This window comes from Choristoneura fumiferana, chromosome 9 (assembly GCF_025370935.1).
Source record: "Choristoneura fumiferana chromosome 9, NRCan_CFum_1, whole genome shotgun sequence".
In the NCBI taxonomy this organism is placed as follows: Eukaryota; Metazoa; Arthropoda; class Insecta; order Lepidoptera; family Tortricidae; genus Choristoneura; species Choristoneura fumiferana.
Window position 1 is genome coordinate 13847206 of NC_133480.1, and position 13255 is coordinate 13860460.

Sequence of the window (13255 nt, forward strand, 5' to 3'; positions counted from 1 at the left end):
GCTCTACATGCAGTGGTCAGCAGAATAGAAGAGGCCATTGAAAATAAATCAATGTGCCTCGGCACCTTCATCGACATTGAAGGAGCCTTCGATAAGACCAACTTCAGCAGCATCACTTCGGCCCTGACAAGACACAGAGTGAATCCGGTCATGGTCGAATGGATAGGTAACATGCTCAGCAAAAGAATCATCAGACTCAACTCATCTGAGACACAACATGCACTGGTAGCCAGAGGATGTCCACAAGGAGGGTGTTGTCACCACTACTGTGGAACATGGTAGTAAATGACCTCATAACCAGACTTAACCAACACCATTACTACACGATCGGGTACGCTGACGATATTGCTATATTAATAAGCGGTAGAGTCAGCAGCACTGTGTGTGACGTCACAGCAGGCAATACGGATCGTGGAACGATGGTGCATCGAAAACGAACTAACTGTCAACCCCAAGAAGACAGAACAGGTAATGTTCACAAACAAACGACTGCTGGGCAACTATAACCCCCCCAGACTGTTCAACACGGAACTACAGTTCAGTTCGGAGGTAAAGTATCTAGGAGTAATACTGGATAGCAAATTGAACTGGAGTAACCATCTCAACAATAAGATCGACAAGGCCACGGTGGCTTTCTGGCAGTGCCGTAGAATGGTAGGTAAGCAATGGGGTTTATCACCCAAGGTCACTCTATGGCTATACCAGTCAGTCATCAGACCTATAATCAGCTACGGTGCAGTGGTTTGGTGGCCACGAACCAAACTAATCACCGTCGAAGCAAAGCTACAACGATTCCAGAGGCTGGCTTGCATGGCAACCACGGGCTGTATGAGGACGACTCCGACTGCGGCCCTGGAAGCTTTGCTTGGCCTGCCGCCGCTGCATCTGTTTATCCAACAGGAGGCGGGAGCGACGGCGGTTAGACTAAAAAAGCTAAACCTATGGAAAAGCGTAAGTGTTCCACACGCCAAACTGCTTGATGAACTGGTACACAGGGAACCACTCTTTGAGGCGGTCACCGACAGGATACCCAAACAGTACGTATTCGATAAAAAATACAAGATACAACTACACGAAGACCCGGGGGAAGGACTCAACTTGAAAGAGCTAAGGATCTTCACGGACGGGTCAAAGACATCAACTGGTACAGGCTCTGGAACACACTCAGAGGACCTGAATATCAACATATCAAAGCCACTAGGAGCCCATAATACCGTCTTCCAAGCGGAATGTATGGGAATCATAATGGCAACTGCAGCGATTGACTCCAGGAAGGTACAGGATTTTCCTATCCGTATACTTTCTGACAGCAAATCGGTCTTGCAAGCCCTGCAGAGCGACACAATGACATCAGGGCTAATCTACGAGTGCCATCGAGCTCTGACGTTGGTAAGTGAGACAAACACCATAACACTACAATGGATAAAAGGACACAGTGGATCGCGAGGTAACGACGCGGCCGACCGATTGGCTAGAGGGGGTTCGGACATGAAGGTCTTCGGTCCCGAACCCATTCTACCTCTGCCCTTTGGATGGCTGCGCGGCAAACTGCGACACAACACCAAGGTAATGCACCAACAATATTGGACGAACCTAGATACATGCAGGCAAACCAGAGAAGCCCTCCCGACGATCAACCCCGGATTGTCCCGCAAGCTTCGCGGACTTAGGAGGGATCAACTCCGACTGCTGGTCGGTGCTCTTACTGGTCATGCTTTACTAAACAAGCACTTACATAATCTAGGTGTTACAGACAGCCCCCTGTGCAGAGCATGCATGGAGGCAGAAGAGACAGCCACTCACATCCTTCTGGAATGCTCTGGTGTGGCGAACTACAGGGCACTACACCTCGGATCACCGGGGTCACTGCAGGAAGTCGCCGGCAACGTGAAGGGTCTGCTAGGCTTCCTCCAGGAGCTAGGCTGGCATGAATAGTGCCTACAGCCTAATCACGCAAAATAGGCGCACTTAGACGTCGAGTTGCGGAAAACAGCCCGCTAATACCTATACCTATACCTATAATACGACAGCGAGAGGAACCGCACGACACGAACTTCGAGTTACGAGCTCGTAGTAGCCTTGCTGTGCGCTATAACAACAATACTAATAACCGAATAAAATAAATATTTAACGGGGCTCCCATACACAAACGAGATTTTCTTGCTCTATCTATATTAATAAGCAACAGGTAGATGCTTGAACTATTCAGATTTATATTTAATAATGGTCTTATATTCACTTTAAAAATAAATATGTAATTAAAATAAAATATATATTTAAGGGGCTCCCATACAACCAACATGTTTATTTTCTAATGTATAGATAATCGTACGGAACCCTTTGTGCGCGAGTCCCGACTCGTACTTGCCAGTTTTTTTTAATATTAGCCGTCAAAGAATCTAAATAAATGAGACAATAAGTGGTAAGTTTTACTTAAAAAAATATTGTCACCTAACAGAAACAGTTCAGGTAATTCAGTATTAAATACCTACTTTGAGAACAGTAGTCTGGTAATTGTGATGAATCCTGGAATAAAGGGTGTGGTTGTTGCCGAAATGAGTAACTTGGAAAAAAATATTACTCTTATTTTTCCTGCAAATCACGCCTAGAACTGCCGGCTAGCGACGAACGAAATCATAAATTAGAAGGAATGATTAAAATAGTAAAACAAATGTGTAAAAAAAAGATCGTATATTTAGTACAATATGTATATAAAATAATACGCATTATTAGGTCATACATGGGTAATACAAATACCTACTTAAAGTACGATCGCCATTCGGTGAAAATCTAGAAAATTCGAAGTGCCGGCTCACGGAACCTTAATATCTTGCATAAAGTTCAATTTTGAACACATTAAAAAAAATACATAGAACTTTGTAATAGTGCATGAGCCAATGATCCTTACAATACAATTCACTTCTTTAAAATAAAATAAGTATAAGTTAATGCAAATTGAGATTTTTCCACCTTCCTTAAATTGATATAATAATAAATTCACAACACATAATCAACTAGCTATCAATAACTGATTTATAACCAGTAAAAATTTTAAAAAACTAAGTGTGAACAAATATTACTAATATTTTTTTTAGAGTCAAAGCCTCTATGCCATACCTTATAGTCTACCATAGTGTCCATGGTGGTGTGGTGGTCCATGGAGTCATTTGGGCGCAGCAGTTCAACCGCCGATATTATTAATTTTTTCGGTTCTTTTATCTCTACATTGTAATGTCTAATCCAAATCTTCAAAGGTTAACTGGAAGATCCTTTAATTAAGGGGTAAGTTCGCCTTTGTACATTTTCTCTTGTTAACTGTTGATGATATTAATCATTTGTTTTATGTACAATAAATAGTTATTTATTACACTCCTGAAGTACTAAGATGCCAAGTTGGTTTATATACAGCGGTTGAAACGCTTAGCGATTAATCCTTACGATATATCGCTAGAGGGCGTTAGTGAGGTTCGATTGACGTTACATACAGTCTGGCTTCCGATTGGCTCATTTAATAATAACCAATCACAAACGTGACGCGAAGCGAATGTCAAACCTTACGCCACTAGCGCCAACTAGTCTGTAATAGAAACCCACATTACAAGTTCTACATTCATGAATAAATATCAAAAAATAAATTATAAATACTTAAAAGTAAAACGTACTTAATCCTAAAAATATAACGGATTGTACAAACAGCTTCAATATGCCTCCTAACTCTAGCCTCGTCGCGAAACATCTTACATAATAGCAGCCTATAATATTGTCATAGCGAAGCGTATTATAGCGTTGATAGACGATCGAACACTAAGAGCAACTTTTTATAAAAGCCTCCTGGGTCCTGACTTTTTTTAACAAACTTAGTGCTTAAGACCTAGACGTGCTTGACCTGCTTTGTTATTTTGGATATTATTATTCTTTTGATATTAGTACATTCGGCCGTTATTCTTAGTGTTAATTAGTCCTTTATAAGGTACGCGAGGGAGGACCCAGGAGGATAGAGCAGTAGAAAACGAAGCGAACCACCGAAAGGTTAGGCGCCTACTCTAAGATTCAAGATTCAGATCTGAATTCCTTATAGGCTCCTTACTAATGTTATCGAGGTGTTACTAACTCCGATCAACCTATAGGATCGAGCGGCTCGCGATCGGCGATTCAGCGCCTACTTTTTTAGCTTTCCTTTATCACATCGGATCGGATCGGATCGGATATGTTGGTATCGAAAATACAAACTGAAATATAGATGCACAGAAAAACCAGAAAAATAAGACCAGCGCTGAGAATCGAAAACAGGTCCTCGGCATTCCGTGCCGCGTGCTATACCGCTACACCACCGCTGGACAACGATACAGACACGAATTCCTCCTATGCACCTCATATCTCAGCTTGTTTGTTTCTTATTTAGCTACTTAAGCAGCGACATCTATGCCGTACGTCATCGAGGAACTTTTCGGCACTCCATCGGAACTAACCGCATCGAATCGGATATGTTGGGTTAGGTTAGGTTAGGGTGCTGAGACGATATGCCGCTAGTAAATCCGATGATCCGAAGATTCAAAGTACAATATTTTAAATTATCGCAGTCATTACTCATTTTATGAATTAATGATCAGGAGTCGACTCGTCGACTTTCGTCATGTGATCATGGTCCATGCAAATGTGTCGAAATACCGAGCTGCTCTAAAATCAAAGTACGCGGAACAAATCCCGATTTGATTCAAAGTAGTCACTATACGACGAATCGGTATGGAACTTTTTCGAACGGAATGGTAAAAGCCTTCGCTACAGACGCTCAAAAGAACCGGACTCAATCAATGAAGGAGTCTGAGTCGATATGCGAAGTAGGAGTCGATAAGCGGAGTCGGAGTTGATAAGTGGAGTCTGTTCCGATAACGGAGCTGGATTTAGTGAATCAGATGATTTCTCGGAGTCGAGATTACCCATATCTAGTTGATTATACTTACTGGCATAGACTGCCTCGTGTCGATCATCTATCAAGTCTCCAACATTGTGTATAAAACTTACTCTATCAAGTATCAATATACTAGGAAAAGCGTAATTTTGGCGTATTTAATACTGGATTACACAATAATACTTACATTTGAGAGTGATAAAGGATTATGATGATTATGACGACGTTAATAAATTAAATCGGTGAAAATTTGCAAACAGAAATCCATCTGAATTTTATGTGTATAAACCGATTAACCCTTTGAACGCCACGGTCGGCAAAACGCGATAGCTGAAAATCGTGCCATAGGTACCATGTCGGCATTTCGTGGCACCTGTGGAAAGATGTTTTTTTTTTTTGTCGTCTGTAATCGACCGTGGCATCCAAAGGGTTGATTCAGTTTTACGAACAAAAAGTTATGTCCTTATTGCAATAGAATAAGGCAAATTCGAAACATTTTAGTCCAGTACAGGATAAATAACATTACCAATCCAGGATCTTTATGTCTAAAACTAGAATTTCCATTGAGGAAGAACATTGTTGAAATTGTATCTTCTAAGTCCTGTCACCTTGTATTCCAACATACATTATATTGCTTAACAATCCAGCATTCTAGCACCAGTATCTTTTAAGCACTTCACAAACAAGTAATCAATCTATGAACCACACAAATTTGGGTACTTTCTATTCCATACAACTGACAAACTGCACTGAGCTTGAATTGGAATCAATTTCACAATCCTCTAGAATATATGGTTAGTACCCATGCAGTTTCACTCACGCTCGAGAATTTCTGTGGCAGCTGTGTACCTACAGTGTAATGAGTGTAATATTAATCAACTTCTCGTGAGACATATTTGAAAAATAATACAAAATTAAATGGTTCACTCACGATTTGGACAGGAACAGTCTTTTCGGAAGATCCTATTCATAGGCGAGTGGGTTGGCGCCCCCCGCACTGCCTCGCGGCGTGCCGCTCTGCATCCACGCGGAATAATGGGACAAAAATTAGGCGGACCATTTCTGGTTCTGGATGGTGAGTTGAACCATTTTTTTTTACCGTTCATAGATTCAAGTTATAATGCGATTCATCCCAGGAACATCAACAAACATGTCTAATATAGCACCATTGCAATACGGACAATACAAAGCTAGTCTTACATAATTATAAGCGGTGGGGTATATTTGAACTTGTTATGCGTGGTGCAATCACCAATGATGAAGGCATCAGTGGAACAGTGCTCGGGGCCGCTTCTTTGCTAGGATGTGCCAGGAATGCGTCATGCCTTTACGCCGTTTTGGTGACAACCTAAAATAATAGATAAAAATAATGATTAGATTTCAATAGTTGGTCTGTGGTTGTCTGCTGTGCTAACTATATATAGTATACTAGCTTTTGTCCGGAACTTACTCGCGCAGAATTAGTATGTACTTTAAAACTTCTTTGACCCCATGGGAACCATACATGATTTCGGGATAAAAAGTAGCCTATATGTTAATCCAGGGTATATATTATTACCTGTATGCCAAATTTCATGCAAAACCGTTCAGTAGTTCTTACGTGAAAGAATAGGGTTGATCAACTTTTTCTTGTACCTCGTTGCCATGGTTACGTCCCCTGGACAACTTTTTAAAATCACGAGTTGCTATGTTTTCTGTGGTTAAAATTCATTGAGTATAAATTTTTGTCATAGTCACAAGCTCATTATTTTATAGACTATCTCCTAAGCATATTTAGTCACATATATCAAAGCAGTTTTTTTTAAGAAACAGTCACTGTTATCTCTTGGACAACGGGACAGAATAACAAACAATAAAAAGTTGATTGACCCAATAACAAACATCCAAACATCCATTCATACAAACTTTCGCGTTATAATACTAGTAAGAAAAACAACAGTGGTGTGGTGCAGTAAAAACTTAATTATGACATGCCCAAGACTACCTTTGAGGAGTTGCAACCAAAGTATACCTACATAAAAATGTTTACATCTCTCTTTCTCGTTTGCCTAACAAAAATGAGAACCATCACAAGACTGGCAAGCAATAAAGATTACTGAACATGATTTAGGCACAAAATCCTTTTGGCAAACAGACATTTTTTTACAATCAAGTAATACATACAAGTAATGTAAAATACATATTTTAATACAAGTTTTCTGCTCAATACACCTTTTGCACAGATCTCAACTTAATCCATTGACACTATGATAACTTTACGTACCCATGGTCTGGTGTATCAGGCATGTACGGTGACATCCTAAAGTCTCGGCTGTGAGGCGTCTCAATGCCGAAGGGGCTGTACAACTTGGCGGGGCTCCTACCTAGTACCTGCAGTAGTAAACAAAATTGTTCATACATTTCTAGTACACAGTTGCCACTAACCGCTGCATAGACACACTAATTACCTACAATGGCTACATATCAATTTCATTTTCGCTACTGTATGGAAAATAAAGACACAAGTTTCAAGCAAGCAATATTTTATAGATAAGTGAAAGTGTTGTACCGTAAGACTGGAGGCCATATTGCCTTATGCTTGACACTCATGATCACAATCAAATGACAGTTTTCGCATACAAAAACTGTCACTTGATTGCAATCGTGAGCGCCAGAAACTTTAGACAATACAGCCTCGGGTTACTTTAGCCCTGAAGGGTAAGATTGGCCATTGAAATTGACTTGTTGGTTTTCTAATTGCTTTGAAATTATGACTATTATCTTTAGTTTTTATCAAAAATTAACCCTGAGCAACAGCTTTTTAAAAGCATTTATTTCATTTCACCTGTCCCGTTGTCTGTCTGTCTGTCTGCAATCAAATCTTGCAAGTTAAATTTGACCAACTTCCAGTAGTCGGATTGATTTGAAATTTGGAATACTTATGTAAATTGAACGAGACTACAATAATCTGAATAATCTAGCAGTGACATCCTGGTAGTTCGGCCAGGATCGTTGCCGCAGGACGGAACTCTTCAATGTTTAAAGGCATTTGACTTGAAAATTTGGTATGCAAATGTAGGTAGTTTGGGTGACAATGCAAGTACAGTCAGCAAAAAAAGCTTGTATCAAAAATTTAATTTTTATGGTTAAGTAATACTTTCAATGGTAACAGGAAAAAATGCCACAAAAATGCAAAATGTTAATGGTGATACCAACCTGCTTTTTCTTGGTAACTGGTGTCGACGGCGTTCTACAAGGGGACCCATTTTCGGCGAGACGATGCCTACGCCTGCCACCTAGCCTAAAATGCTGGAGAAAAAAACATGTTTTAAATTTCCCAGAAAATCATAATTATGTAATTAAAAAGAAATACAGGAAGCTCATAAAATTATGTCACTATAGAAATAGCCCCGTGTTAATTTTTTTAAGGTAATTGGAAAGAAATAAAGCATCGATGTTTTCATTTATACCTGTGACAGGTTCCCGAATGTGTTTCTCACACTTCGAAAAGTCCTTGAAATCTTTTCAGCGCCCGACTGTAAGGCACGACGCGAATTGGCGAAGGATTTGTTTTTAAATAAACTGTTATTGTAACATCCGTCTATGTTTGTAAGGCTCTCCCTGGCCGGTGAATCGATCGCAGAGTCCGTGACAAAGGGTCCTTCATATTGTAAAAATATGGGCTACAATACAATAATCAGCAATTCACTCGGCCTGTAACACTTTTCTCTTTTATTGCGATATAAAAAATACCACTACTTAATACATTTTTTGAAAAGAAACGCAAAATCAATCGCGATCACTTTTGACGGCTTCGTCCGTAACGTTTTTCTCTTTTTTTTTTTTTTTGTCGTTACAGTTAGTGTAACTTACACTCACTACACTACACACCAACGCAGCGGGGCTACTATGAAATTCGGAAATCGAGGTTTGTGTCTTTCCGTTCCTCTGACACATACTATTTTACGAGAGTAAGAGAGACGGTACAAATGGTACGATACGAACTTCGATTTTACATACATCAGTGATACCACAGACTCAAACAAAAAAATATTTCTGCTGCGTATTTTGTAGCATGTACAGTTTACCAACATCACAAACATATAAAAAATTAAGTTGCTTGCTTGATCATTTTGATTTGTATCTCCGTCTCCGTCGTTTATAAGCTAGCTAGCGTCGTTGTAAACTTAGAGCTTTAAAGCTAGAAAAGGCTAGAAACAATAATTTAGCTAGATTAGTGTTGGAAAGGACTCGAGTTCTGTGAGTCCTTTTTATTACGACTCTCAGCTCAAATGACGAGACTCAACTCAGTAGACCGGAATCTCGTACCGTCCCTCTCACCTCACTCGTACTTATTAAGTACTTTATATATAAGCGTCGGCGGGACAGTAAGTACGATGCGAACTTCGATTTTCGTAGTACCTCATTTACCATTGAAATAGTTAATTAATCAATTAGCTCGTTTGCCTGCATCCTTATCCAACTAACTAATATTATAAATGCGAAAGAAACTCTTTCTGACTGTTACCTCTTCACGCTTAAATAAAACCGCTGAGGGTTTTCACAGAGGCAAAATATCGCTAGATGGCGTTAGTATCGTGAGGTCCGTTTGACGTTTGCTTGCGATTGGCTCATTTAGTTGGTTGGTTGGTTTTTTAGAAAAATATGGTTTGGAGGACAATTTTGCCAGTGTCTAGTAGGTTTTGCCGTTGTACGGTAAAAAAATTCTAGAAAACGAAATATGAGAGGTAATGGTGGATGAACGATGACAGCGCGAATCGGCTCATTTTAAAGGTGGGTAAATCCGGATCTGAAGATTCAAAAGAGTCAGATCCTCAATGCGGATCCGAATCCGTTAATGATCCTTTCAAATCTTATTGATCCGGAGTTACTAAACTCCGACTGGATCGAGCGGCTCGCCTCGCTCGTGATCGCCGTCACGCTCACTCACACTGACTCGCTCCGTCCGCTGCTTTCGCTCTCGTCGGCTGTCGATCCATGGCTACTACGAACTCGAAGTTCGTATCGTCCCTCTCGCTCTCGAATAGTATAGTGCCAGAGAGACCGCACGACACGAACTTAGATTTTGGAGTTTCGAAGTAGCCCTGCGGATCGGATCTTGACTACCAGTCGACCGACCGAAAGCCGCATCGGCCATAGATAAATTAATAATCGCGAAAGAACCGGGTCAAAAAGGAGTCGGATTATAAGCGGATCTAGACACCGGAGCGATCTATCGTAGATCACTTCGCGGAGTTTGAGATTGGCTCATTTAGTTATTTATCCAGATTTATCCAATCACGAGTAAACGTCAAACGTCAAACGGATCTCACGGGTGACACTCTGACACTCTTTCCCGGCCCGGATAATACCGCGTTGGAAATACCGGCCCTGTTTTTCCTGTCAGTTTCTATGGGCGTTTACACAAAAAACAGGGCCGGTATTTCCATGTCGGTGTTATCCGTGCCGGGAAAGAGTGTCACTCGACCTCACAATACTAACGCCATGTAGCGATAATTCGCCTCTGTGAAAACCACGTGAAAACCCTCATCAGTTTTAAAGAAAATAAATCTTTGTAACTTATCTGTTAATAACTGATTTTTTTGATTGCATTTTTAGGGCTCCGGAGCCAAAATGGAAAAAACGGAACCCTTATAGTTTCGCCAAGTCCGTCTGTCTGTCTGTCTGTCCGTCCGTCCGTATGTCACAGGCATTTTACTCGAAAACTACAAGATGTATATCAATGAAATTTGGAGTACAGATGTCTTGTCAAAGCCGCTATTTAGTTTTGTAGTTAAATTACAAAAATAAATATTTATAAGGGGGGGTCCTCCATACACGTAAAAGCAATTGAAAAAAAAAATAATTTTTTTTTCAACTCGCATCAACGTGTTGCACATAGTTCGACAGCTCTTTTGAAAAGATAGTAAGGTTTCTCAAAAACTTTTTTGATTAAGTGAAGATTTCCGGAAAGAATCGCTCCCAAAGTAGCAAAAATTGTGCTCTATCTTGTAAACCGTTTGTCCAAAAATATGGAAAGGTAGGGAAATAAATACTTTCAACGAAAATTGGTTTCAACATGATCGGATACTTATACCGTTTTTGAGTTATTGCCGAAAAATTGCGCTTCTCAACAAAAGGACGTAAGTGCCGTGAAGATAAGCTCTTTTTCTGGTAATAGATTTTAAGACTGTTTTAATTGTGTTATTATAACGCACATAATATTACTTGATTTTTTCGTAATGGCCACGGAACCCTGTCTTGGGCGTGTCCGACACGCTCTTGGCCGGTCTTTTTGAAGATTGTTTGACTATAGTTGTATTTAAGAAACGGAAAAAACGGTACATTTAAATCTATGTAAAAGAAATACGGTTCCCCCTTGTTTACGCATATTTTTTCATGTCATACTTCTATTTTGCATAATCTGTTTACCTACGCATAATAGTATTCTTTTACGCATAACCAATGTAAGCCGAATGGGCTTTACGCATAATTTGTGAATTCCGAATATTGTTTAGGCAGAAAATTACTTACGCAGAAAGTTATAGTTTCGCATACTTAATGTAACTGTATAACATTTTTATTCCAAATATTGTTACCACCAATTTTATGTCTGGAAAGCAAATATTCATATGAATTTAACGACTGAGGCGAAGTCGACGCGCGGAGCTCCTATTCCGCCTAGTTAAGGCGCTTTGCGCCGACAAAATATTAACCTAACCTATAGATGAGCAATCACATTACCTGGGTTTTCTTTATTGCTTCGCCCCCCGTCCCCCCTTTACTGTTTCGCCTATCCAAGTATCAAATATTCATTTTTTTTTCAAAAACCTTCGTAGGATTATGTTTGTTTTTTACATGCGGGGGGCATGTATTAGGTATACATTAGGTAATTTTACTGTCGGACATAGATTTGGACAGGATTTCGGCCTATCAAAATTCGGCTAAATTACATATATGCTAAATAAGATTATGCATAATAAAATTCGGCCATGTTAATATTATGCTAAAAAAAATCGGGTAAACCATTATTCAGCTTATACAGAATTATGCCGAACTAAATTTCGGCAAGTTTAAGATTCGGCGCAAATAAATTATGCTAAATCTGTTATGCGTAATCAGTTTCGGACATTAAAAAGTATGCCAAATAGATGTCACCCAAGAAATACACAGTTTACTACTACAATTTGTGATTTATTCAGGAGCCTCGTTGATGCATGTAGTAATCAATAACTGTTGAGAATGCTGCAAAACCTGCTGCACCAAATACTCCTGCTCTTAGACCGCCTGAAACAAAAGAGATATTTTGTAAAATAGGATTTGTAATTTTACAGATTACATAGTATGTATGATTCAGAATGTTTTGCTGAATTTAATCTGATAATAGGAGCTTGATAACTACAAAAAAATTATAGCATTATAGTTGGTAAAGTCACCAGCATTAATATCTGCCACAGCAGTGTGCAAAAATATCTAATACATCATACCAACCCTAGAAATAGAGTTATATCAGATATTTATGCACACTTATTGTGTCAGATATTGGTGTTGGTGACTGTACCAAATCTAATAAATAAAAAAAACAAAACAAACAAAATTACATAGGTATACAATATGTAAAATTCATTACTAGATTATTAATTACTGCAATATGGCAGTGTTGTGAGCGATAATTTTGAGTAGGTGTCTTATCAGGTCCATATTTCATAATATTTTTTTTAACCCCAAAGTGATATATACCTCTTAACCCGATTAGACCGCCTGTGACACCTCCAGCATACGTTCCATTTTTCCAATCTGACTTTCCTCTTGCTGTCTCTATGCAGCATTCCACTCCTGAGAATACGGCTCCCAACATTGCAAAATTCTTAGCATAGCTCAGCATGGCAGTTCTCATTTCTCGAAGAATTTCTCTGGCAGTTTGTGTTTGCTGTGCCGTTGTGTCTGTCACATTTGGCATAAGGGAAGAGGTGAAGAGACCAACCGCAGCACCAAGACCATACCCTGAAAAGGTAATGTTTGTTAACTTTACTTGCTAATGCTTCATTTCCATCAGGCCATCTTAGCCATATGAACGCCAGGGTGAAAATCAGTCCGTACCCCTTTGCCCATTTTTCAATGGAAAAAGTTTTGTTTCATACATAAATTACATATAATGTATTGATTGACTCACCAACAACACAACTGGTCAATGATTTGAACGGGCAGCTTTCAACGGCGGCTTCAATCATTTTCTCTTCATTAGTTTTAATCACAATAGGGCCCAGAAATGGTGGTATTATTATATTTTCCCGATATCTGTAGTTATTTCCAACCAAATATTTAGCGAGCGAATCGTAGTCATTTTTTTCATGAAATCTAATCAAA

The 13255-nt window shown here is 39.5% G+C and overlaps 3 protein-coding genes across 3 annotated transcripts; 1 reads left to right on the forward strand and 2 right to left on the reverse strand.

The window, feature by feature from the left end:
- Positions 1 to 471: 471 nt before the first annotated feature.
- On the forward strand, positions 472 to 5945 carry LOC141431513 (uncharacterized). The gene is made up of 2 exons (XM_074092701.1): positions 472 to 1887; positions 5883 to 5945. The coding sequence occupies exons 1-2, from the start codon at positions 472 to 474 to the stop codon at positions 5943 to 5945; spliced, it is 1479 nt and encodes a 492-aa protein (XP_073948802.1).
- On the reverse strand, positions 5511 to 9361 carry LOC141431514 (uncharacterized). Its single transcript, XM_074092702.1, has 5 exons — positions 9356 to 9361; positions 8359 to 8571; positions 8105 to 8197; positions 7173 to 7279; positions 5511 to 6257 (listed from the first exon to the last, which is right to left on the reverse strand). Exons 1-5 carry the CDS (start codon positions 9359 to 9361, stop codon positions 6176 to 6178), a joined length of 501 nt encoding a protein of 166 aa, XP_073948803.1. The 3' UTR covers positions 5511 to 6175.
- Positions 9362 to 12061: 2700 nt separating this feature from the next.
- On the reverse strand, positions 12062 to 13254 carry LOC141430846 (mitochondrial import inner membrane translocase subunit Tim22-like). Its single transcript, XM_074091706.1, has 3 exons — positions 13062 to 13254; positions 12629 to 12892; positions 12062 to 12175 (listed from the first exon to the last, which is right to left on the reverse strand). The coding sequence occupies exons 1-3, from the start codon at positions 13117 to 13119 to the stop codon at positions 12087 to 12089; spliced, it is 411 nt and encodes a 136-aa protein (XP_073947807.1). The 5' UTR covers positions 13120 to 13254; the 3' UTR covers positions 12062 to 12086.
- Between the last annotated feature and the right edge of the window lies 1 nt (position 13255).

What these genes read in the sequence shown, in the direction of transcription:
- LOC141431513 (XM_074092701.1), top strand. Translation starts at nt 472, where the DNA reads ATGTTCACAAACAAACGACTGCTGGGCAACTATAACCCCCCCAGACTG. An exon ending in TGCAGGAAGTCGCCGGCAAC is followed by an intron (nt 1,888 to 5,882) that starts GTGAAGGGTCTG and finishes TCCTATTCATAG; the next exon opens with GCGAGTGGGTTGGCGCCCCC.
- LOC141431514 (XM_074092702.1), bottom strand. An exon ending in CAGTTACCAAGAAAAAGCAG is followed by an intron (nt 7,280 to 8,104) that starts GTTGGTATCACC and finishes TTACTACTGCAG; the next exon opens with GTACTAGGTAGGAGCCCCGC. An exon ending in CCTGATACACCAGACCATGG is followed by an intron (nt 6,258 to 7,172) that starts GTACGTAAAGTT and finishes CTATTATTTTAG; the next exon opens with GTTGTCACCAAAACGGCGTA.
- LOC141430846 (XM_074091706.1), bottom strand. Translation starts at nt 13,119, where the DNA reads ATGATTGAAGCCGCCGTTGAAAGCTGCCCGTTCAAATCATTGACCAGT. An exon ending in ATTGACCAGTTGTGTTGTTG is followed by an intron (nt 12,893 to 13,061) that starts GTGAGTCAATCA and finishes TTACCTTTTCAG; the next exon opens with GGTATGGTCTTGGTGCTGCG. An exon ending in CGGTCTAATCGGGTTAAGAG is followed by an intron (nt 12,176 to 12,628) that starts GTATATATCACT and finishes CTTTTGTTTCAG; the next exon opens with GCGGTCTAAGAGCAGGAGTA.